The sequence below is a fragment of the Oncorhynchus keta genome, chromosome 2 (assembly GCF_023373465.1).
Source record: "Oncorhynchus keta strain PuntledgeMale-10-30-2019 chromosome 2, Oket_V2, whole genome shotgun sequence".
Taxonomy (NCBI): domain Eukaryota; kingdom Metazoa; phylum Chordata; class Actinopteri; order Salmoniformes; family Salmonidae; genus Oncorhynchus; species Oncorhynchus keta.
In genome coordinates, this window is record NC_068422.1 from 25,598,142 (window position 1) to 25,625,050 (window position 26,909).

The window sequence follows — 26,909 nt, forward strand, 5'->3', positions numbered from 1 at the left end:
AAATGGGAGGAAAAAAGTGAATCACGTTTATTTTTGGCGTACCCCCGACGGCATTGCGCTTACCCAGTTTGGGAACACCTGATCTATAGAATGAACGTGGAACCATTACAACAAACACTTTCAACACCTTTTAGTCCATGCCCCGACGAATTGAGGCTGTACTCAGGGCAAAAGTGGGTGCAACTCAATATTAGGAAGGTGTTCCTAATGTTTTGTACACAGTGCACATTCATCCACCATTTAGTAGCAAAAAAAAAAAATGTTTACTTGAAAGTTTTTTAAAAATACTACGCTAAAAGTGTTTTGGTTGAAAAAGACAGAGAATTTATTTTCACAATAACATTTATTAGAAGAATAGGTGATTTTGAAAATTATTTCATCCAGTGAATGACCTGTTACAGCTGATCCTTTTCAAAATGGCATTTTTTCCTTACAGGATACATTGAGTAAATTCTTACACATGCACAAAGACAATTAATCATTGGTGCCCCAGGTTCAATGCAACATACATAAAATCAAGATCATAACCACTTCACTTAAAAGATTACATAGCATATTTTATTAGTCAAGTTATCAAATCAAAATTGCATTCAAAATTGGAAAATGTACATGTGCAATCAAATTAACTTACTGATTAAGTCCTCTGTACTAGAAAGACAATTGACCATAGCCAAGAAGTTCTAATAACATAGTACAAAAAGAAAAACATTCATAAATTACAGTAGAAAAATGTAAGTCTATTGAGTCTGCCAAACTGTAAATGGCAATTACTGAAATGAGGTCTAGTTAGATTTAGGTGTACCTGCTATCTGAGCATCTGACCACATAAACCAAACAAATACAGTTTTATTTCATGTTTTTGTCTTGACTACTGAATTAGGGATTTCAAAAAAAGAAACCAAATTGCTTATAGGACACTAAAGCTGGAAATAAGATAAATATTTTCTTTTATAATTTTTAAAAAAGTCCCTCAGTCCTCTGTTTGAAGTATAATGTCCCAGCATTGCAAGTCATCCCAATTAGACCACAGCATAGGACTAAAAAGGGCTGCTGTCAAACGTTTGAAAAGGAATAACTTGCTATTACAGACTCAATATAGTACAGTCTTAATGTAAAAGCCGTAGAGATGTCAAACCAAAGTAGCAACATTTAGGCTACCAAGCAGAGCTCTAAATCAGAAGGGCTTAGATAGACAGAATAGAAACGATTGCTCAAAGAGAACATCCAACTAAATAAATCTTCCCAACAAATCACATAATTTAAAAAAATAAATTATACATTGCACTTGCATTAGAATAATTGTGTTAAATCAGAAGATGTTTGACTAAACGCAGTGTCAATCTACCAAAATGGATGATTGAATGCATTTTCCTTCTTCTCTTCAATGTTTCACCTTTTCCACAGATGCTCAGAGAGTAGGTCCAAATGTATTCTGTTAAACAGTAGTTTATTATCAACGCAGTGTGATAACTATGGTGTCTGAGGCACTGTGGGCTGGAGACATAAATGCAGCTTAAAAAAACATGTTTGGCTAACATCTTACCTGAACTGAGTTTTACATAGACATTCATTGCGTTTTAAAATGATTTAAAAAATAAAAACCACAGAGATAAAATTGGATGTTTTGGCTCAAACACAGGACCACCTTAAGTCAAAGAATAACTGTGCAAAAAGCCAAAAAACAATCCACATGCAACTTAAAAAAGAAATAAAACATTTTTAAGAAACAAAAAAAAGCTAAACTGAAACAGCCACGGTTTAGCCTAAACTAGTATCTGACCCATTTTTGGTGTGTTGGATTTTGTTTACAGGACTTCAAATCCCTGCTATGCCTACGTGTATAGACAGTACCTGAAGGAGTGAGGGGTGTGTGTTTTGTCCCTGAGGGTTTCCATGTCTCTCTCCACTTTTCTTTCAAAATTGGGGAGTTAATATCTGACCACAATAATATGAATATGAAAATGACAATTCACACGTGTTCTCAACAAAACGGATGGAGGAGACAAGCAGAAATAGAGCAAGAGACAATGACAACAACAACAGAAGGGACAGATATTTCAAACACTTATATATATATATATATATATATATATATATATATATATATGCACCAGTGTTATTTACCTTAGAATTCATAGAGCGAGTAAAAATGATTTAGCAAACATTAAGAACACATGGTATATATATATATATATATATATATATATATAGATAGGAGTTAGTTACACAAATGTTAAAGTAGGCCACTGTATAGATCATGGCCAGATTTGACTAAGAATTCTAGTCTCAAAGTTTGTCTGTGACAATAATTTGCCTTGCATACACTTGTGTTTTCAACAAATCCTTCAGCTACAGGATTCCACCAATTCCACTTCACATAGCCAACAATACAACACGTGCTGCCTTCAATCCACACACCGGCAATCATGCAAAATCTAATTCCTTCATACATTTTCCTAAATATAAAAAAGGTATTTAAGTTTAAATGTCATCAGCAATTTCATTAATAGAAGTAGTTTTATACGTTCAAATATTACAGAACAGTAGTCTGCGCTCAGGAGTGCCATCGTCTGCTTTTTTGAGTTTATTTGAAAGCAAAGCATTTACAATAACCTCAAACCCCACCTTTTCAGTATACTATACACATACTGTATGTACACATACTGTATGTACACATCAGCACACTGTCTTTAATCAAAAGGCCTATTTGAAGACCGCGGTCACTATGGAAACCATAGACGTGACCTCGTCAACATCCAGTCAAAACAGAATGGAAAATGAGAAAGTAGTTTTGACATCTCAGCTGTACTTCCCTGAATCTGTGATAAGAGCTAAATATAACTATACTATGTACCAATAAGCAATATATTTATTTGTATGTATACACACACACGACTAGTTTTATATATGCATCTGTAAAATCTGTCTCTGAGTATAGTTTGGTAGAATTAGTGTTAAAACTGTTTACATTCAGGGCTATTTAAGTTAGGAGAAGCATCGTTCTCTCCTAAAATATGGCCTGAGTCAAAGAACTACAACATCTATCATGTCAAGATAAATCTTCACATTGACTTGAAGGGTCTGCAAATCTTGAGTGTCATCTATGTGTTATTAAGTGTGTAGGTTCGAATCAAATAATTGGGAAGAATGGCTACAAGATATTCAAAAACACAACATCAGTAGAAACACTTACCTAACATACAAAACCCAATCACCACAGTACATCTAAAACTTCCTCACCTTTAACATAGAGTCAAGCAGGGTGCACAAAACTTTTACGGAACCTTGAATTATTCACAAAAGGGTTTAAATCCCAGTAGTCTCATAGAACCGCCTTATCCAAGAACATTCTTGCTCATTTCAACCTTTGCCAAGTTGTTTTCAAGTCATCTCAAAACATCAATTATTCGGTAGCTGAATGGACCTGATAGGCCATGGGCGGCAAATCACTAAACTGATGACAACAATAGCAAGATTATGGCATATATCTAAAGCAGCAAGTCAACAAATATCTAGCAGATTTAAGCACATCAACCTGGACTGCAAGACAGCTTTTGCCCATATCCCTGGCTTGTGTTTATGGGATGTTGCTACATCCGTACACCACTGCCTCAAAGTTGTATTTAGTTGAGAAGAGGGTCAATCCTTTTCTAGAAATGAGGTAGTAGAAACCAACAGATTTGCTACTGTAGATTTGTGTTATTTCAACATTAAAGACATATACCACAGGTTCCATATGTGGTATTAAACATGAGTCTCACTTGTTTTGTATCATGCAAGAACAGACAGCATGCAAAATGCTAATAACAAAACAGAGCTGGAAAAACTAAACCTGGAATTGTTTCTCTCCAAATAGTGTAATCTTGGATCAGTATTTGGACTTAAAATGGCAGGCAATTACCTAGGACCAAGGCTCCATGGTAACCCAGAAAAGCCTGGCAACTCAAAATGTTACTCTGATTAAAGTCATTTACTTGACTTTTTTCTTTGTGGACAGTCCGCTACTAAATGGACTCAACCTCAAAAACAAAAAAAGATGCCAATTTGATTCATTTCTGATGACCAATTTCAATCAAATTAACTTGTAAATCCATTGTAACTCCTGTGAAGCATATGCCTGGACTTGTGGGTTAACTATATATGGCTATTCATGTTGATCACAGTTAGTTTGCAAGGTCATCAAAAGATTCTGCATATAGATGGGTTAGCTGACGTCACAAAAACGATGCACATGCGTCAAATGGGGCAGAAGTCAGTTTGTTTGATTCTGGATGGTCAGATAGCTAGCAACAATAACAAGAAGCTGCCATGTGGGGAGTTGTAGGTGGCTTGTTCTGTCTTGTTTTGACTCTTCACGTCTATGCTAATATGGCAAAAACTAGCCAGTTAGCTAACCAACATATAACAACGTATTTGAGACAAGTGCTCATTGTGCACATTTATTTATGTTTTCAATAAAGATTTGGGGGAGGAAATAGTTCCCATGTTGTCAACAACCCAGCCGGTTTTGCTCCACGGTTGCGCACGCATCAGTTTTTGTTGCTAAACAACCCACCCATCTATATACAATGTACATTTAAAAGTAGGAATTAAATTCACACCAATTAGCGGTCACCATCCTTATATCCACCTACAAGACTAAAGGACATGTCACCAAGATTCTGAAATGCTACATTGTCCTTTTTAAACCTTTCATGTTTTTAAACCTGAAGAGGAGACCGACCGTATGGCCAGCCTTGCCTGAGGAAGGTTCTTGTTTTCTGCATTTCATGTGATAGTGAAGTTTTAGGAATAATCTCTTTATTAGGAGTTTATCGCTATGTGTTCACTGTAGGCCGAAATACAACTTGATAAAACACATGCTTGTGTAAATGCTTGTGTAAATATCTCATTTACATCCAAAACATTTACATGAATGACAGCAATGTGTGTGAATCTCAAGTTAGGATTTTGGCCCAGTCTCAAGAATGCTGCATAAGAACTTACTGGGTTAAGAGTTAGAAGAAAAAAACATCTTACTGTGTCTTTATCTATAAAGATTTCCAAGAACTGTACGAATAACACCTGTCTGATGACAGTAAGAAAGTACTGTAATATAAGCCTGATACAAGGACCATAGGGGCTTGATCCAACACTCTGGAATGTACTGAGGTATAACTGTTGATAGTGTGAGTAGTAGCATACATATACTCAGAGTAGTTTGGACAAATTCACAGCCAGACGCCATGTTGCTGCTCCCAATCATTCTATTTACGATGAGCATCTGGATTCCAGTTCCGATTCTAGAATTAGGTAGGTAAACTTGGTGTACAATTGTGACATTTCCATAAACAGTTATTGGTCGGTATTACCGCGGAGGAACAAATATGGCGTCGGTGGAACTATGTGATGTCGTCTAAGAGCATCATGATGTTGAAACAGCAACGGACCAGCTCTGCTTCTGCATATTGTACACTTCTCCACATCATTTCCTTAGTGTTATGTGCCACATGGTGAAAACCTGTTTGACACGCATCAATTTACTGCATTGAAATAAGGTACTATAAAAGCTGCAATCTAACATATGATCAGGAAAAGATAAATAAAATAATTCATTTTTGGAATACAGTTAAGATAAAAAATAAAAAAGTTTAAGAATGAACATTTCCACCTGTCCCTTGTCTTTACCTTCTATTAAGTAGGTACAGTCATCCCTAGATGTAACGAGACTACCTGAAGTTTGTTGTGCTCAGATTCAAATTGAAAGAATGTCCAGAAGGCTCAAATGGTAAATAAATTCTATGGAGATCGGTTAAAGGTAGGTTGTGAGAACACCTGAAAAAGGTTGGTGCACATATCAGTCAATGGTAAGACGTCCCAAAAATGTCTGTTTGCGGATGGACAAACTAGATTTCCCCTTTTCAGATGATACAAGAGGCATGGAAATAAGTAAGCTATATATATCTATCAGAGAGGTATGTTTGTGTATAGATATCTAACATAGTATATACAGTTTTGATAAAGATCGAGATATGCATTCTGACAAGTACTGCAGCCCCACACAAACATTATCCTGAGTTGTGGTGAAGGCTACGAGTGAACAGGAGTAACAAAATGTTCCATTCTTCCTACAACCGCAGAATGTGACATGTCGGAGTGGTTGTAATCTGGCGTGCTTTTGGAGAGTTTAGTTCTGAGGTTTGGTTGGTAACTAAGAAGGTGGTGAAATTGTGGACAGGGGAATCTGTTCTCCCAACAAACAAACATACAAAATGTACATTAAGATATTTAGTAGTAGACAATGGTTGCATGCATCCTTGCAACCGCATATTCTTTTTGCTGCAGTTTGGTCTATTCAATCTCAGGTGTGCATTTGCTAAACAGTGACAGGGAAAGAGAGTCTGTCCACCAGCATTTGACTTCAAGATCACAAAGTAAAATAATAAATAATCCTATTTATATTAAATATTAATAGGGAGTTTAAAACAAACAAGCCTTGATTCTACATAACCAATAACATGTTGAGGGCTGAGCATCATGCTAATGACCCAAACAAATGCATGTTCTGGTGTCTCCAACCTGGGCGCTGAAGGTGTGCAGGCTTTTGTTTCAGCCCATCATTGGCACACAATACAACGAATCACTTACAAAAGGCCTTGTTTATATTGAACCAGGTGTCTTAGTGCTGGGCTAGAATAAGACCCCTACATCCTGTACTTGTCCAGGACATGGGTTGGAGACCGCTGGTCTAAGTGCTGTAGTAACTGGGGTACTGCTTAGGATTAACTTGGCACCGTATCTAAAGCAGTGTTAGGTTGAACAGTTAAAATATTGTATAAAAAGGGCAGCACAATCATAAAAACTACCAAAACATATTTCAAATGCGGAGTGTTTTAAACAATGTCTAGGGATATTGGCAAGCTAGAGAGTTAAAAGAGAGACACTTTAGTTTCCGATTGACTTGAACAGCCGCCACATAGTAGGCTTTATAAATATTTTAAAACAATTAAAGACCTAAGATGAATAGGTCAGATTGATTCAGAGGATTGAGCAGAGTAAATATAAGTGCTTTTGGAATAAAATCAACATACAAAAACAGGTTATTTGTGTACTATATAGACTCAGTCACTGCCACTGTCTGACAAATGCAAACGATTACCTGGTCTGGATAAAAACATCTCATCATCGTCAACAAGTACTGCGTCATCAACAAGTACCTTGGCAGCAGAAAATGGGGATCCTAATAAAATCACTTGTCTGGTGGGAGGCCTGTGCCGAGCAGCTCCCTGCCATTTTCTCTGGGCACAGACGGTCTCCCCTCACACAGCGACTCCTGGGGGTCCAGGGGCGCATCCAGAGCCTCTTTGCCCTCCAGTTCCTCCATGTGGCTCATCAGCTTCAGCTTCTTCTTGGGCGGGTGTTTCAGGGTGCCAAGGCGCTCCTTGACTTTATACTCTAGAGTGCTGTGAGGGATCCCATAGACGGTCTGAGCCTTGGACACGCTCATCTTCCCCCCCATAACCACTTCTATAGCTTCTTCTAGCAGCTCTGTGTTGTACTGACGGTATCTTCCCCTTTTCTTCCTCGGCTGCTTGTTGCAGAGGTCTGCCTCAGGGTCAGAGGTAGGGCGGTCTGCATCAGATGAACCCCAGTACTCCCCATCTCTTCCAGGACCGTCCAGACCTCCACTGCTTCCCCGGCGACCGTGTTTGGGCAGGATGGACCTAAGCCTCTTCCCGAGGCTGTTCTCACAGTGGGGGCTAGGGAGGCTGTAGGAATCAGAGCTCAGGGAGCCCCAGGAGAGGTCCACCCCCAGGCCTCCTAGGCCTCGCACCTGGGGGATTTTGAGGTCGACGGGCGGGGAGTGAGAAAGGGAGAGCCCATGGTCTCTCCGGGCCTGGAGGATTGCCTTCCCACAGGAGGGGGACTTGAAGAGCACCGCAGCCTCCAGCAGGCTCGGTAGGTCTTTGAGGTGGTCCCCGGCTCCGCGGTTGGCCCGGAGCTTCAAGAGGGCCCCGAAGTGAGTCTTGGAGGCCCAGGACGGAGAACCATACCTAGAGAGAGAGAGGTGGTCGAAGGGTCTGGAGATGTAGTTCTGGTTGGGAGACAACTCGGTGTCGGAATCCTGGTTCACTTCCTGTTTGATGTGCGGCACATGACCGAGTGGCAAGGTGGGCTTTAAAGCGGCGGAGTGGCCGAAATTCTCCCTCCTCCTCCCATCCTGCAGGCTCCTCATAGGCAGCCCGGCCTGTCCGTCAGCTCTCAGGGAACGCCTGATTGGATGGAAGGAAATTTGGTGTAAGCAGAGCTTGCACAGTGCTTTATTCTTTCTCTCTAGGGGAGGATGGGTTGGGGAAGGGAGGATGTTGGCCACTCCTTTATTGGATGATCTTGCTTAGGTAACATCACTTTATCTTGCTTAGGTTAAAAAAAACATTTTTTATTTTTAGATATGTGTGTGTGCTCCTTTTAAGAACAAAAAAAGCCTCGAGTTTGGGAATTAGTTTATTTGGGTTGTTTGTTTTGGCTTTGCATTTATATACAAATTATGCGTCAGTCAACATAACAATAATAAATTTAAAAAAGGATATGCAGGGCAAAGAAATGAAATTCAAAGAAAAATTGAAAACATAAGAAAGAGAAATGTGTCCAGCCCTGTCCAGAGAGGGCAATGTTGGTCATTGCAGTAAAGCAGTCTGGCATTTAATAGCAGAGCAGGATGACGGTTACCAAATGACTAATGCTAATGTATAGCCCTTAGCGAGTGACGTTACCACTGAACAAGCACAGCAATAAAAGAGTAAGCCATCAGTATGGGATATTATAGGGCTACTTACTGTACATAAACCCTCACAATATCAACCTGACAGAAATATTGTTACTCTAGGAAAACATCTGAAATACTTATCTGCAAGGTTAACACAAACAAGGCACTTACACACAGTACTGTTCTGTGTGATAGAAAAATCATCAGATCTTATTGATTGAAAATTCTCACATTAAATTCATGGGTGATTAATTCATTAGTGATACGGCAATTTGTGAGGAGAGGCCATAATCATGGACAAATAGAAGAGTGCCCTTTTCAAAACTGCCGCTAGAGTTATAAGACAATATCACATTATGACTTGACGGGCGTCTGCTCTTCACACTTTAAATATTCCCTCCACCTCCGACCAGTTGCCATTTCAACTTTGAATATCAAATCAAAGATGGGGCTGCATGAGGGGATATAGAGTGATAGATACTAGATCTCTGCATTGAGTACAGAGCTGTACGTTCTCAACGAGATCAACAGCACAAGCAGATTGATTCGCTCCCCCTCCTCCTCAAGAGGGGTGCAGCTAGAGGGCGGAGCAACTGGCGCTAAATTAATCAAAATTTCATTGCGCCGTGTTCCATTTCAAATGCACTAATGTCCATACCATGGGCGTGATGATATCACGAGGAATTCCCTTCGGACAAAATACAGAGTTCACTGGATAGGAAATAGGAAGCTCTATTGGTTAGGGGTTTATTTCTTCAATCTATTGGAATATTAACTACATTTTGTGTATTTAAGGAATTAGTCATGTTGTTTCCTGATACCAAAGAATCTCCTTCAAGATGCACATGTGAAATCACTTTAGGCTGGAGCTGTCCAGGACCAGGGTTGGTGACAATCCTTTCAGGACCTCCTACCGGTAGTTAGAAACTTTTGTTTGGACAGATGGGGAGTTTGTTGTGGTAAAGCCCTACGGAAAGTAGAAAGAGGTGACAGGAGAAAAAAAATAAAAAAATAATAATAATTGGTCTTACCCTCTGAGAGTGGACATCTGGGAAAGGTGAGGGCTGTGGTGCGATGACATGCTGCTTCTGGCCCATCCCCTTTTGAGTGACAGGTCCAGGACTCCATCTAGGCACCGGACATAAGGGTTAGTAACTTAGAAAGCAAGAGTCATTCTGTCAGGTGTGCACATAGAGGACTAATCTTTGTATCGGAGCCATTATAGCAGCTGTGACAGCATGAGGCCATATTAATTTTAAAATAGTCCATTTTCTTCACGATTGGCTGATCCCTCCTTATGACCCAGTTGGACATGACTACAACAGGGTCATCAGGAGGAATCAGCCAATGAAGTTGGAAGCCCCAACCAGTTAACGACATTAAAATGGTGGAAGCCCTCAATGACACTGCTCATGCAAATATGGCCTTTTGGCCACTAGAGGCCTCTATCATTCTCTATGGGTGTGCAGGATTTGTGCAGTACAGTAGGGTAATGAATCTGCTGATTCTGGTACCTTGTACTGCAGGCTGTGGCGGCATCCTCTTGACAGTGAGGAACAGGTTACTTTATATCTACTACCAGACCTAGTGCATCTATTGGTTCAGCGTAATACCAGACCTAGTGCATCTATTGGTTCAGTGTAATACCAGACCTAGTGCATCTATTGGTTCAGCGTAATACAAGACCTAGTGCATCTATTGGTTCAGCATAATACAAGACCTAGTGCATCTATTGGTTCAGTGTAATACCAGACCTAGTGCATCTATTGGTTCAGTGTAATACCAGACCTAGTGCATCTATTGGTTCAGTGTAATACAAGACCTAGTGCATCGTAATACCAGACCTAGTGCATCTATTGGTTCAGCGTAATACAAGACCTAGTGCATCTATTGGTTCAGCGTAATACAAGACCTAGTGCATCTATTGGTTCAGCATAATACAAGACCTAGTGCATCTATTGGTTCAGTGTAATACCAGACCTAGTGCATCTATTGGTTCAGTGTAATACCAGACCTAGTGCATCTATTGGTTCAGCGTAATACCAGACCTAGTGCATCTATTGGTTCAGCGTAATACCAGACCGAGTGCATCTATTGGTTCAGCGTAATACCAGACCTAGTGCGTCTGCTGGTTCAGCGTAATACCAGACCTAGTGCGTCTGCTGGTTCAGCGTAATACCAGACCTAGTGCGTCTGCTGGTTCAGCATAATACCAGATGTCTGCTGGTTCAGTGTAATACCAGAACTAGTGCGTCTGCTGGTTTTACCTTGTTCTACAGGCTGTGGCGGAAGCTTTTTGACAGTGAGGTCGAGAGGCGAGTCCTGGTCGGCCATAAGCAGCTTGGAGAGGACAGGGTTCTGGCTGGGTACGGAGGATGTAGCAGTACCACCAAGGCTGGCAGCAGGGGGCAGCGAGGGGGGAGGTGGCAGGCTCTGATCTGAGTGGGGCTGGGTAGCAGGGCTGGGGGCAGAGGGGATGTCCTGAGAAGAGGAGCTGTTTTTTGAGGTATATTCGGCAGCAAACTGGCGGATCATCCTCTGCATTATCTCCCGAGCCACTATTGGAATGTGCAGGTCTGAGAAGCTGGGGACATCTGAGGGAGGGAGAGGGGAAAATAATATCAAAGATATCTGTAGAGATGGTTGACCCTTAGCTTCCGCTCATGGGCTATCTCAACCATGGCACAGTTTATTCAAATGTAGCTAAGAACACATAAGGCCCACTTCCAGACAGACTATTCCCACTAGAATTTCAATATACAATCTTCCAGAAATGGTTGTAACACAAGCACACAGGATGTGGTATGTAACAAACACTGTTCTTGTAAAGACCTACCTTTTTTGTAGAGGACTGCACTGAGGAATTCCTCAGCTTGTTTCTCGAGTCTGTTGATCTTAATCTGGTCTTTGACCAGCAGGGGTTTAGCCCCACTCTCCAACCCCTGGTTGCTCAGGCCAACTAAGTGCTCCTAGGAGAAGAGAGAAACAGAAAACAGCTAAGTGATGGAGAAACAACAAATAGCACCGTCACTGCAGAAGTAGGAACCTGTGGTGTATGTTAGACCTTTACAAATATATAAATACCGTTGCTGCACGAGTGACGTGACAAATGAATAGCAAATGAATAGGGCTCTGGAAAAAAAACAAGAGTATCCGAAGAGCACCGGTAATCATCTTCATTATACAGACCCCTACACAGCGCTCATACCTTTTGATCTCGGAAAGCTTAAAGACTAATTATGTGGCAGATTTGTCACAGAGCAAACTAAAGATGTGCTGTATTGGTTAAGACCTCAGCATGCTTCAGTTCAGCTGGCAACTAGGAGAGTGCTCGCATACTCCCTTAAAAGACAATCGCAAAAATTGTTTAAAAATGGAGGAAAAGGGCAATAGTAGGGTTTGTCCATTTTGAGACGCCGTACCCAGTATACATACACTTCTTCAAAATAGTCAGAGAATTAATCTAAGATAAAATTAAAAACTGAACTCAAGAAATCTAACATTTTTGCAGAGGTGATCTCAGTCCCACAATTTTACTTAATACTGTTTTGTACAGTATTAAGTGATTTTTTAAAATCATGAAAACAATTAGTCTCCGGTTGAATGACAACAAACACTTTATTGAAGAATCCTTATCGTTGACCAACCCCTGACAAAGGCAAGTGAACTTCGGCTGCCGACTTTGGCTTGCCTTGAGAAAAACAATTGTGCGCGCGAACAACCAGGGGAGAAAAAAAACTTTTTAAAAAATTAATAAAAAATAAAAACTTGCCGAACAAGAGAACAAAAATGTCACCAAATATGCACAAACTGTTCCGAAATGTTTCGGGTGGGAAGCATGGGAAAGCCTTTAGCAGAGTTTGTGGCTGATTTAGGGTCAGATTACCCCAACCCCCAATGTAACCAGAACCATTCGGGAGATAAAAAACAATCTGACCCTGGCCTGTATCTGTAGTTAGGGACAACATCCATGTTCTGCTAGATGAGTACAGTAGGCATTGAGGAGGGGAGGAAGAGCAGTCTGTTCTTTTCATTTCTCTTCATGTGCAGCTCTGCCTCTATACAGTGCATTCGGAAAGTACTCAGACCCCTCGACTTTTTCTACATTTTGTTACGTTACAGCCTTGTTATAAAAGGGATTAAAGTGTTCATGACAAGGCATAAACAGGTTTAGAATGTTTCGCAAAATAATAAAAAAAAAATAAAGAACTGAAGTATCACATTTACATAAGTATTCAGATGCTTTACTCAGTACTTTGTTGAGAGACCTTTAGCAGTGATTACAGCCTTGAGTCTTCTTGGGTATGACGCTACAAGCTTGGCACACCTGTAATTGGGGAGTTACTCACATTCTGAAGATCCTCTCAAGCTCTGTCAGGTTGTATGGGGAGGGTCGCTGCACACACTATTTTCAAGTCTCTCAAGAGATGTTCGACCGGGTTGAAGTCCAGGCTCTGGCTGGGCCACTCAAGGACATTGAGACTTGTCCTGAAGCCACTCCTGCATCGTCTTGGCTGTGTGCTTACGTTCGTTGTCCTTTTGGAAGGTGAACCTTTGCCTCAGTCTGAGGTCCTGAGCAAGTTTTCATCAAGGATCTCTGCACTTGTCTACATTCATCTTTGCCTCAATCCTGACTAGTCTCCCAGTCCCTGCCACTGAAAAACATCCCCACAGCATGATGCTGCCACCACCATGTTTCACCGTAGGGATGGTGCCAGGTTTCCTCCAGATGTTACACTTGGCATTCGGGCCAATTATTTCAATATTGGTTTCATCAGACAAGAGAATCTCGTTTCTCATGGTCTGAGAGTCCTTTAGGTGCCTTTTGGCAAACAGTCTGTTATTTGCCTTTCACTGAAGAGTGGCTTCTGTCTGGCCACTCAATCATAAATTCCTGATTGGTGGAGTGTTGCAGTGATGGGAGAACCTTCCAGAAGGACAACCATCTCCACAGAGGAATTCTGGAGATCTGTCAAAGGGACCATCAGGTTCTTGGTCACCTCCTTGACCACGGCCCTTCTCTCCCTATTGCCCAGTTTGGCCGGATGGCCGGCTCTGGGAAGAGTCTTGGTGGTTCCAAACTGCTTACATTTAAGAATTATGGAGGCCACTGTGTTCTTGGGGATCTTCAATGCTCTAATTTGTTGGTACCCTTCCCCAGATCTGTGCCTTGACACAATCCTGACTCGGTGCTCTACGGACAATTCCACAGATCTAATGGCTTGGTTCACCCGACCTCAACCCAACAGATGGTTTGGGATGAGTTTAGACCACAGAGTGAAGGAAAATCAGCCAACAAGTGCTCAGCATATGTGGGAACTCCTTCAAGATTGTTGGAAAAGCCTTCCAGGTAAAGCTGGTTGAGAGAATGCCAAGAGTGTGCAAAGCTGTCATCAAGATTCTTTGAAGAATCTAAAATAAACAAATCTAACACTTTTTTGGTTACTACATGATTCCATGTGTTATTTCATAGTTTATGTCTTCACTATTATTCTACAATGTAGATAGTAAAAATAAAGAAAAACCCTGGAATGAGTACATGTGTTCAAACTTTGACTGGTACTGTGTGTAAATAAGGTATTTGTTTATTGTGCAAAAATGTTTCCATTTTTTTTTTGCTGTCACTATAGGGTATTGTGTGTGTGTGTGTGTGTGTGTGTGTGTGTGTGTGTGTGTGTGTATGTTGTTTTTTAAAATCAATTTATAATAAGGCTGCAATGTAACAAAATGTGGAAAAAGTCAAGGGGTCTGAACACTTTCCGAATGCACTATATTGTAAGGGCCAGTTACTGGGTGAACTTTGAGCAAATTGTCCTCCAATCCACATCCATTAGATTCGGTACAGTCAGTCAGAATTAGTGTTGTCACGATACCAGTTTTGACTTTGATATCGATACCAGGTTAAGTATCACGATACTCGATACCAAAATCAAATAAGGCATATTAGTCAGTCACAGAATGGCACTTGATCCAGACAGAAACTCAGCTACTGCTTCGTTCAATTGCTGGGGATCTTTTGAGTTCAAGATCATTACATTTGAACATTATGTCAACAAAAAAAATTGGAGTGTCATTTATGCATTATTTAGTCAATTTGACTTTTCTTTTTACCAATCTAACTACCAAACAATAGAAATAATGCATTTGAATAGTAAATCTATTGATAAACCTAGTAAATCAAGATGTAGCATAGGTCTATTCACAAAACAGGTGAATGCATATTATTCAATAGGATTGTGTGCATGCATAGAGTTTGAGGTTGTTTTAGCTGATTTCATGAGGTTAAAGATGACAGTCCCTTCCATTTAGGATGTATTTTATTAGCAACTGCTAGGGGCACATTATTTTATTGTACTAATCAACAACATTTGCATAAACGAAATCTCTTTTATAAAACTGTGCACTGCTTCTTTAAGAAAGTCCGCAAGGCAGAATTCTACATTTTGGGTCTTTATTTTTGGTTAGGGTTAGAAATAAGGTTAACAGTATTGATACGGTTAGGTTTAAAATCACATTTTAAGAAGAGAAATAGGCAGTTGATGTCGGTGGTTATAGTAACGATCCAGAATATAGCTACGGAATCTTGTGGAAATCGGACTGAGGCGAGGAAGTGAATACGTTTTTGGTGACAATCAGCTTTGAAATCAGCATATATTTGAATTATGGTTGGCATATTATCACAAACAAAGTACTAGGGTAGTGAATTCATTCAGTTGTAAGCTAGCAAGGAAAGTAAGCCAATAATTCAAAAGGGAAGCTACCGGTATCCTCTTGCATTGTCAAGTTTTCTAGCCTGTATGGACATTGTTTCTCGAACAGTAATGAGCAGTTTCAACATGCTGTGTTGCATTATTCAAGTGTGTTAACTCCTGTGCAGCATGAGTGGGGAGCAGCCCAGACAACTCTAGCAATGAATGAGTTAGGGTCAGACAGCAGTCCTGTGTGCGCACACACACAGTGTTGGTCCCATGTTTCATGAGCTGAAATAAAAGATCCCAGACATGTTCCATACGCACAAAAAGCTTATTAATCTCAAATTTGGTTTGCTGATTTGTTTACATCCCTGTTAGTGAGCATTTATACTTTGCCAAAATAATCCATATACCTGACAGGTGTGGCATATCAAGAAGCTGATTAAACAGCATGATCATTACACAGGTGTAAGACCAATTTAAAATGTGCAGTTTTGTAACAACAAAATGCCACAGATTTTATTTTAATTTTTTTATTTTACCTTTATTTAAACAGGCAAGTCAGTTAAGAACACATTCTTATTTTCAATGGCGGCCTGGGAACAGTGGGTTAACTGCCTGTTCAGGGGCGGAACGACAGATTTGTACCATGTCAGCTCGGGGGTTTGAACTCGCAACCTTCCGGTTACTAGTCCAACGCTCTAACCACTAGGCTACGCTGTCTCAAGTTGAAGGAGTGTGCAATTAACATGCTTATGACAGGCATGTCCACCAGAGGTGTTGCAAGAGAATTTAATGTTAATTTCTCTACCATAAGCCACCTCTCATTTTAGAGAATTTGGCAGTACGCTCAACCGGCCTCACAACCACAGACCACGCGTAGCCATGCCAGCCCAGAACATCCACATCTGGCTTCTTCACCTGTGAGTTCGTTTGAGAACTGCCACCCAGACAGCTGATGAAACTGGGTTTGCACAACCTAAGCATTTCTGCACAAACTGTCAGAAACTGCCTCAGGGAAGCTCATCTGCGTGCTCATCGTCCTCACCAGGGTCTTGACCTGACTGCAGTTGTAGTAACGGACTTCAGTGGCCAAATGCTCACCTCCGATAGCCACTGGCACACTGGAGAAACGTGTTCTTTACAGATGAATCCCAAGAGAGAGAGCGTGCAAGCCTTATTAATCAAAAGCAATGTTTCAAAAAATATATACATTGCGACATGTGTAATGGAAACGGTAGCTATAGGAGAAATGTTCAAAAGACTGATAAATTGTTTTTCGTTCGACAGTGATATTTATTTTGTCAAACTTCATTTAAAAAAATGTTAAATACAAATTATGAAAACTTTTGTATTAAAACGGTATTATATATATATATATATAGCACGTGATGTCATCATGTAACTATAAAGCTCCACTCACCATTTAATTCTAAATGCCTACTGCTTGCTAAATCTATTTTTCAAATATAAAAAGTATGTTTCTGTGCAGGACAAGGATTGTCTTGACTTTCAAGAATGCCTGAATTTCATTACCTTGCTTTTCTGGTTGATTTGATTCTCTTTTAGTCTCCATTTGGACTAATCTTCCAATAACTTGGATGCACGTTTCACCATCTAATTATTTCTCATCTATGGGTGCAAGTCTCACCATGGCACGGCCTATGGTGATAGGTTGGCACATGAGAACGATTAGAATATGGCAAATATAAGTCAGTTCTTGCATTCTATCCATGCTGGCTTTTGCAGGCTACCGGAAGACGTGAAACAGATCTGTCTCCAATTCATTATTAATGCACAATTTGCCTAAATGGATCATGGAAACACTTCAATCACTACAGGTGGAACCGCAGAAGACAGAATGGAGGAAGAAAAAAACAGTTACCTTGACTTTGTCTCGTCTTAAGCAGCAGAACAGGCAGTTCTCATCAAATGACCAGTCTGACACACCTTCAGGCTCACAGTCTGTGGATCCAGGAGAAACATTTTAGAAAGGAGAGGACAGGGTATGGTGGAGTATGACAAAAACATCTCAGATGGTGGTTAAAAACACGAAAAAGCAACAAAAATTCTCCCAAAGAAAATCTCTTTAGAAGTCCTGGATACAGTGACACAGTCCACTAGAACTTATATGAATCACAGATGTCAGAGTCAACCACTTATTGTGGAAAGAAAAAAACATGAGTAGACATTGACAATTGATTGGTAATAAATAAAATAAAAAATCTTATTTTCAAGTTAGTGATTCTTATGTAATACTAAAAGTGTATATTATGCACTATATTCACAATTGTTTGGTTGCTTACATGAATCTCTAAAATGAGATTAGCGGATAAGTGTACATTTCTAAATGTTTTATCATTTAATCTCTGAAAACAATTCATTAAATTAGTATTTTCAATATAGAGCTATTAGCAACGCTATTTAGCGTTGCTAATACCCTACATGATTCATCTCATATGTATATACTGTACTCGATACCATCTACTGCATCTTGCCTATGCCGTTCTGTACCATCACTCATTCATATCTTTATGTACATATTCTTTATCCCTTTACACTTGTGTGTGTATAAGGTAGTAGTTTTGGAATTGTTAGGTTAGATTACTCGTTGGTTATTACTGCATTGTCGGAACTAGAAGCACAAGCATTTGGCTACCCTCGCATTAACATCTGCTAACCATGTATGTGTATGTTACAAATACATTTGATTTGGTTGATTCTGTGATCTCAAACCAGTGAGCTTACTAACATTCATCAAGAATATGGGCAAAACTATTATAGACAATGGAAAAGGTGGGAATGTTCTTTTCCCTTGTCATATAAATTGATACATTTACTCAAAATAGCGTTAAAATTGCTTATCTAGATGGCATTTCAGTGAATATTGGGTTGTGACAGACAACCTGGTCCAATTTGAGTCCTGAGGCAAAAATCAGTTGAGAACCACTGGGCTAGACCGTGATCTCAGTCACACTCAGTCTAAGTGCGACTGATGTTTAGTTAAAAAAAGGTAAAGGACATGAACAGACTAGCTCAAGGAGCTCATCGAAGATAATTAAAACAAAGAAAGTTACCAAATGGTGTCAGAGACTGGGAATTTGTGCCTGGTCGGTCGGTTGCCATGGAAATCCATTTGCTTCGAGTCCTACTAACCTTCAGCTAAGAGCATAATTTAATAATAGAGTACATTAATATACCTAGTCAGAGGTGGGCAGTGTCACATTGATTCACTGTTGAACTAGGTCTTGAGAGCCTATTAAATCATCTACATTAAATGGAGAAATAAATATTGTCTGATGGAATAGGCTTTCATGGTCAGCTCATCTTTAACCGATATCTAAAGTTAATATTGTCTTCAATGTTCTCCAAGCAATAGGTTACTCAGATAAAAAAAAATCTATAAAAAAAAAGACAGAATTTATGTATAAAATCAAGTCCAGTCTTGATCAAGTACAGCAATTAACAATAGTGGTCCTAGTATTCAATTAAAATCAGTAACATTCTTGTCAGAAGAAAGAGCATGGTTGAGTTAAGGTTAGCACACATTGTATGTTTGTTTTGTCAAGCACAAGAATGCATTCTTGCAGCACTAGGAGGGTTTTGACTCTCAGGACACCCAGTTCACTCCTACTAGTAATGATGATAGTGTTCTAGCTGAAATCTATTCACTCACATGATCTTGAGTAACCCCACCAACTTCCCCATCATTTTGTTTGTATGGATCGTATTGTACATTTGCTTGGAACCAAAGCAACTGGTACTATAGTCCCATTTAGGGTAGTCTTTTACAGCGCTCGAGCAGAAGTCGTCAAAACTCTAAATAAATGGCTTCCATTGTCGTCAGTAAATATCACGCATTTTGTCTGAAAGAACTGTACAGGCTTTAACATTGGCTCCAGGCCAGCCCAAACTCCAACTTCATATGAACACAAAGCGTGTCTCTTTCCAGAGGCCAAGCGGACTGTTTACAAGGAGGAGTGACTGTGGAAGGGTACCACATGGTACAATAGCACAGCATTGTGATAGGGGGGCAAATATTGGCCTACGTACACTCAGAAAATACTAAATACTTAGGCCTACACTTCTTGACGTGTTTGACTATGGAATTGTTAATCAAATCAACGCGGGCATCAGTTCAGAAGTCCCGGAACAACGATTTGTGTTTATGACATGGGATGGACATGATTTCGGTTTTAATGAGAGTAGTATTGATGTGGGTTTGTGGGTCAGTCAGTGCAACAAATTGACTCACCTTTAAATAAGGTTAGATCCTCCAGCAGCCCCGACCCAAACAACCCTTCTAAAATGCTCTCAAAACCTGTGGAAAAAGAACAATACATTCCATGAATACATAGAACATTCTATAAACCCACAAATAGGCTAAATGAAAAAAAATAAATGCATTTCATTCTACAAATGTTGGGGAATTTAAACCCATTAGAGGCCCAAAAACATGTAGCCTACAGTTTAAGATGTAGGCCTATGCTTCCCATTGCATTCACTGTAAATGTATGATGGAGTAAGTACATGGGCCCTAGTCTACTGCCAAGGAGCCCAATTAAATGTATTTCCACCAAAGTGTCAATTACTGAGAAACTTTGACATTCTCTGTGATCAAACACCATCCTTCCTATACATGCCTAATTCTCCACAACCCCACATTGACTTTCACTTTCATCTTGAAGCACACCCTCAGCAAATCTCCTCTTGCCTCACATAAAAAAATATCAAAAAAACACATTAAATGGAATGCACGTACGTTTTGACTAATGATATAGTATGCACAAGGGTCTGCCAGTTGCCAAGCAACAAGAAAGACTACACAGTTTGGTGTGCTAACATGTTGAGGCAACGGTCAGAGGAGGGTTTGGGTCTGTCAATCAATAGTAGTGCAGAATCTGTCATGTCTCACAGACTGCTCTGGACATACTGTACTGACGGAGGCGACGGTCAGAGGAGGGTTTGGGTCTGTCAATCAATAGTAGTGCAGAATCTGTCATGTCTCACAGACTGCTCTGGACATACTGTACTGACGGAGGCAACGGGATACACACCATGGCAACGACATTGTGATAATTGTCATTTTCATTGAAAAAAGGGTTTCAGTTTGTAATGAATCGTCAAAATGTTGCTACAGCATACTTAGACTAATTAATACAACACAGCGTTGGTCACCCCGGTCTCAAAAGCTAATGATTTTGACCACTTGGAACTTTTGGAATTCAAGATTTTTCTCCCGACCTTGCAGTTCTGCTTGTAAAATAAACGACCAACCTTTCCCTCAAGTAAAGATGATTTTTAAAAATGTTCAGGTTATTGTCCATAATTGTCAGTTGCACAATTATGCAATGATTGTGCCAGCAAACACACACACAATACGTAGGCTAGGCTATACACTGACTGTCAACACAATTCCCTCTTAACGTCCAAAGAGTCTTAACCTCCGACAGCAGGAGTTAGTTCACTCATCTATAGAGAAAGGGTGGCTGGCTCACTAGGCAGAGCACTGTTCACTTCAGAACATAGCCGAATATAAGAAGTGTGATGTTAAACAAAATGAATGCCTTTTGCACCCCTTTTATATTTTAAGTAGTAATTGTGCACCAATATTGCATTTTAAAAGTCCGTTATATTCAATGAAGTGCCCTTTAACGTAGACCACATGGAGAATTAAATACAGATTTTGTAGATGAATAAAAATACTTATATTATCAGAATTCTGCCTTTTGACATGTCCCTCCATGCACCCTCTGACTTCCATGGAGATATTAACCCAGTTAACTTGGCTTTACAATGTTGGGTTTATTTTGTTGCCTCAAAATGTAATTTCTGAAGATTATTTATTTAATGAGATTAGCGAATCATTTTATGGTAAAAAAATAAAAAAATAAAAACCTGGCCCTCATTTTAAGATCAACCCTGCTACTTGGATTGGACCTGTTTTAATATGGTGAAAGTATGCCTTTTTTTTTGCCAAAAGAAACATTGAACATCTAATAGTCAAATCAAAGTGTAAAAGCAGGTGAGCTAGTTCTACTCTTTTTGGTCCTTTTCTGGTGTTTTGTGGTGGAAACCGAGTGGGTCTAGCATACCATGTCAACCCTGTTACCCATAGATAGACAGGCTAGAAATGTATTTAATTACAAATGTTGCATTCATATGCCCTTTCTTGTTGCACACAACAAGCTTCCCTTTCCCATGTCACACAGGGATTTATGACCGATTTAAAACCCTGTTACTTATAGCAACGAACAGGCAGACCTGCTACCACTGGACTTCTTAAAACGCTACTAATGGGAGATTACATGCACCTGTGTGTTAAACCCACAAGAATAAACCAACAGATTAGTTGATCTCTCATTGTTACCTTGTCAAGTGATTATGATACTAGACAGCTGCTTCTACGTTCTCCACTCCCAGCCCAATGAAACATCGACCCATCGGACAAGGCTGATGAATAAAACATGCCTATATATCATTCAAACGTTTCACCTTTAAAAATAAATAAAATGATGTGTGCTATTTGAAATAACCACATTGTCATTTGACACAAAATTATTATAGGCCAAACTCATCACGACTGACTTGGTTTAATAGCCTACAGAGTTCAAATATGGACAGTCCAGGGATATCCCCCTGATGTTGATAAGATACATATAATTAAATGGACAACAAATTATATGAATAGGCTACACCAACAATAGTTTTACATTCATACAAAGTGTCGGGTAAATTGCCACAGATTTGCCGTGGTATGCTAACTGAGGAAATAGTTTATTTCAGTCGTACAGAATGATTGTGAAATAGATAAATCTCCCTTAGTGTACTAACAAAGCAGGATCAATTTGTTCAGAGGGTGAAATATTATTGAAAGATGTTGGCAGCAATCAGGACTAACAGAACATCTCGACATTCATCCGCTTTAAGAAATGGTCAATCGTGGCCAATGATGGTAGCAATTGATCAACTGTGAGGGTGATTTTAGCCCATATCGATGGTTTAACAATAGATTACCTTGGTACACTGGCCAATTTTCAGTGCAATATGTCCATTGATGCGTTAGAGGTCAGAGGCGACATCTGTCCACATGTCTGTAGAACGTCACAAACCACACATGCTCTAGTAAAGACCCTCACCATAGTTGCAACAACAGAATACGTGTTGTTTACCATCGTGTTGTTTTGGTGCAAATAAGAGGACAGAGTCTGTTCTCAACCTGTGTATCTTCCAGTAGTCTACTCCACTAGGATACAAAAACTCAATGTTTGTCATTTGCCTATTTATGTAGCCAAAGTCACACATCCTAAACACTTTCCACAAGTTACATTACTGGAAAAATATTGCATCTAGACACAAAAACCAACACAGCATGTTTGTGCATTTTAATACAATACAAATACTTAAATGTTTCCACGAGCAAAACCAACCTACGATCGAAGTCATCAACCCATCATCAACTTGCCATCCACTCTCTTCCTCAACCAATAAAGTGCCAATAATGTAAAAACCCTCTTAAAATCCCCTTATTCCAACCCCATCCTCCACCTCCAGAACAGAATGTGACAAAAGAAACATAAATAAATGGTTCAATCTAGCCATTCAAGCCTACAGCTAGAGCTGAGAGTTCCTCCGTTTCTGGGCTCATGCACAGAACTTAACCTAGTCCTCATTTTAAAACCTTGCCTCTCTCCCATTCCCCCAATTACAACCCCCTCCAGAAGAAGAAAAATGAGGGAAAAAAAGAACAGGCAAAGACAAAAAAGTAGTGAAAATATAGGCTAGCACTAGCCCCTAGCTGGAGGAAGAGATGTGCTGTTTCTGGGTTAGTGAACAGGACTTCATCTGCAGCGGCTAGCTAACCCAACCATCCAATCCCATGTCGGGAATATTTCAGAGGGAGAAAAAAAGAAAAATAGGTCATCCACTTTGGTTTGACAAATCAATGCCATTAAATCAAGTCACTCTTCAGGAATTTATTTTAGGGCATTTAAACATGAGGCAGTGAGATGCACTATTAAAAGGGCTGTCAGCAATGAGCTCAGGGTGCTAGAACAACATTGTAATAAACAACTACTGGGCTATACAACACAGAAACAAGAGTTATTCTCCTCAGATTTTGTATAAATCACTAGACTGCATACCTGCTTTAATAGAAAGAGGTGATCAATCATACCCACAACAACGTCATTACTAGCGTAAGACCTAATAACAACAATTCCAAAGAAACAACCCCCCCAAATTTCTTTTTTTTTACAATTTTGGTGAACGCAGCGGCCTAAATTTCCAGCGAAGGGAGGTAGGTAGAGGGGGAGCCAGTAAAATGTGCTCTAGAGGCAACCTCATGTAGCTGACATGCTGGATCTCATGAAGAGTTAACTCCACAACAAATGTTGCTAACTCAGAGCATTCAACAATGGGGTGTGGGTATGGTGATGATGCTGAATACAACCAAATGCATGGAAGAAATAGCCAACTATCCAACCCTCAAAACACACTGCTAGTAGTGAGCTACTGAAAACCATGCTATCCAATATATGAAGGAATCATTACAAGCAGTGACATGGGAGTTTTCTAGGGATCGTGACCACTTGATAAACCATTAGGCCTAACCCACTAATTGAAGAAATGAATTAGGCTACTGTGGATAACCCACGGTATATGCCTACAGTATATAGGGTAGAATAGGCCTACAGGGTAGAGATACGATTCTGAAGCTAGCCTATAGCCTACAGGCATGGCAGTAACAAGGCGCAAGGTAAAGAGGTGTGGAACAAAGAGTTAATAAGAGACTGCAAAATATGATCCAATAGCCATTAGGCAACACTACTTACCTAATGTGAGGAAATCAAATAAGGTCAATTTTAAAAGATTCAGGCTAGTATCACAGAATATTACAAAGAAAGGTACCTCACCATTTGCCATGTTTTTCAATTGAAAACACTGGTATCTTTAATTTCTAGGGTCTTTGTGCCTTGTCTCCAGAAATCTAGAGTAGACACTGTCAATCTACAGTTCAGAGGCCTAATATCAAAACGTATGTAAATTGCTGAGCATAAGGATGGCAGGATTCTAGATGAACCATACAAATTAGAGGTTGACCGATTAAATTAATTAGGGCCTATTTCAAGTTTTCATAAATCGGTAGCAGGCATTTTTGGACGTCGATTATGGCCGATTACATTGGACTCCACGAGGAGACTGTGTGGCAGGCTGACCACCTGTTACGCAAGTGCAGCAAGGTAAGTTGCTAGCTAGCATTAAACTTCTCTTATAAAAAACAATCTTCACATAATCACTAGTTAACTACACATGGTTGATGATATTACTAGTATAACTAGCTTGTCCTGGGTTGCATATAATCAATGCGGTGCCTGGTAATTTATCATCGAATCACAGCCTACTTCGCCAAAAGGGTGATGATTTAACAAGCGCAGTCGTGAAAAAAAGCACTGTCATTGCACCAATGTACCTAACCATAAACATCAATGCCTTTCTTAAAACCAATACACAAGTATATGTTTTTAAACCTGCATATTTATTTAAAAGAAATTCATGTTAGCAGGCAATATTAACTAGGGAAATTGTGTCACTTCTCTTGCGTTCATTGCAGGCAGAGTCAGGGTATATGCAGCAGTCTGGGCCGCCTGGCTCGTTGTGAACTGTGTGAAGACCATTTCTTCCTAACAAAGACCGTAATTAACTTGACAGAATTTTACATAATTATGACATAACATTGGTTGTGCAGTGTAACAGCAATATTTAGACTTATGGATGCCACCAGTTCGGTAAAATACAGAACGGCTCTATATTTCACTGAAAGAATAAACGTTTTGTTTTCAAAATGATAGGTCATTAATATAGTCAAATCCAGAAACTAAGGCTCGTATTTCTGTGTGCTTATTATAATTAAGTCTATGATTTGATAGATCAGTCTGACTGAGCGGTGGTAGGCAACAGCAGGCTCGTAAGCATTCATTCAAACTGCACTTTCCTGCGTTTGCCAGCAGTTCTTCGCAATGCTTGAATCCTAGCGCTGTTTATGACATAAAGCCTAATCCGAGACGAATCCGAGACCATGATTGTGCTTCCGTTGTGGGTGTGGTAGCAAAGCATCCTTTGTTTGCATGCAAGTAACATACAGTATATTAATATGCTTTACCATGTCTCCCGGCAGTGGAACTGCTCTGGCTTCACCCGCAGTGCCGAAAGAGCCACAGACTGGCGAACTATCTTCCAAAGTCCAACAAGGCACACTTAAACGGTTTCAGACAGCACTCTATCCCCGCTCTTCCAAAGAGTTACTGTTTGTTTGGTGAGGTAATATTAGCGGTTTGAACTAGGGCCAACCCTCCTACAACTCAAAAGGTGATTACAGTATGTGTAGAAGAGCACTTATTGGATCTCTTATTCAATCTAAATGTTATAGGAGCTCCTCATGAGTGGTGCATAAGCTATACTGTATGAGCACATGAAAACAGTTGAGGGTCGTTCCATGTCACTTCAGCAAGCCATGAGAACTGATACTGTATAGTTGTTGTTGGTTTGGGGTCCATGGCTGGCTTGTGACCATTTATTTGGATTCCCAATGTTAGAAAAAGTTTGGTCCAAATCAAATTTAAGGTACTATATTTGGGGTGGCAGGTAGCCTAGTGGTTAGAGCATTGGACTATTAACCGAAAGGTTGCAAGATCGAATCCCCGAGCTGACAAGGTAAAAATCTGTCGTTCTACCCCTGAACAAGGCACTTAACCCACCGCTCCTAGGCAGTCATTGAAATAAAAAAAATTATTGGTTCTTAACTGACTTGCCTAGTTAAATAAAAAGGTAACATTTTTAAAAAAAATGTGAATATCATATGATCCCTATACATTTCAAATGTAGATTAAATCAATTAGCTTCATTTCTCAGTGTACAAACAATATTTCAACAAAATAATTTTACAGAAATGCAAAACGTATCTGTTTCTAAATATTTCAGAACACTCCAAGGTGGTGGGTATCGAAATCCTCCTTATGCTTTGAGGTGGAACGGCCCTTCAGCTACTAGCTCCTACGAGGAACCAGCTGCAGCATGTCTGTCTTTAGTTAGGCCTACCATGCAGCTACACGGTGCTCACCGCTCAGTGTGACTAACTACCCAATCTCGCTTTGCCTTCTCCTGACCTATATCTGTAACCAATTCAGGGCTGAGGATGGGGGAAGAGATTTGGAGTGACACCATCTCCCCTCCCAGAAGCACTTAACTACTGAAGTCCCCTTTTAGCAAAGCTCTGGGTAGCAGTCCCCTTAGGCACAGATCTAGGATCACCTTAAATTATTAAGATTCGGGGAGGTTAAGGGAAACCTAGAATCTGACCTTGATTAGTGTCTAGGGGCAATTTATCCTAATCTAAAAGACTGGACTACTAGAGTAACTACTATTACAGAAGTAGTGGAAGAGTGGATAAGTGATCTTAAAAGTGGACAAGA

The 26,909-nt window shown here is 40.0% G+C and overlaps 1 protein-coding gene across 1 annotated transcript in view; it reads right to left on the reverse strand.

Moving 5' to 3' along the window:
- Positions 1 to 324: 324 nt before the first annotated feature.
- Positions 325 to 26,909, reverse strand: part of LOC118398584 (ligand-dependent corepressor-like) — a 35,165-nt gene continuing 8,580 nt past the window's right edge. The window contains exons 2-7 of the mRNA XM_035794080.2: positions 19,694 to 19,759; positions 17,324 to 17,403; positions 11,583 to 11,715; positions 11,014 to 11,340; positions 9,778 to 9,874; positions 325 to 8,252 (exon numbers count right to left, since the gene is read on the reverse strand). Coding sequence (XP_035649973.2) covers positions 7,229 to 8,252; positions 9,778 to 9,874; positions 11,014 to 11,340; positions 11,583 to 11,715; positions 17,324 to 17,403; positions 19,694 to 19,759 — 1,727 coding nt within the window. The 3' untranslated portion in view covers positions 325 to 7,228. The remainder of the gene's footprint in view (positions 8,253 to 9,777; positions 9,875 to 11,013; positions 11,341 to 11,582; positions 11,716 to 17,323; positions 17,404 to 19,693; positions 19,760 to 26,909) is intronic.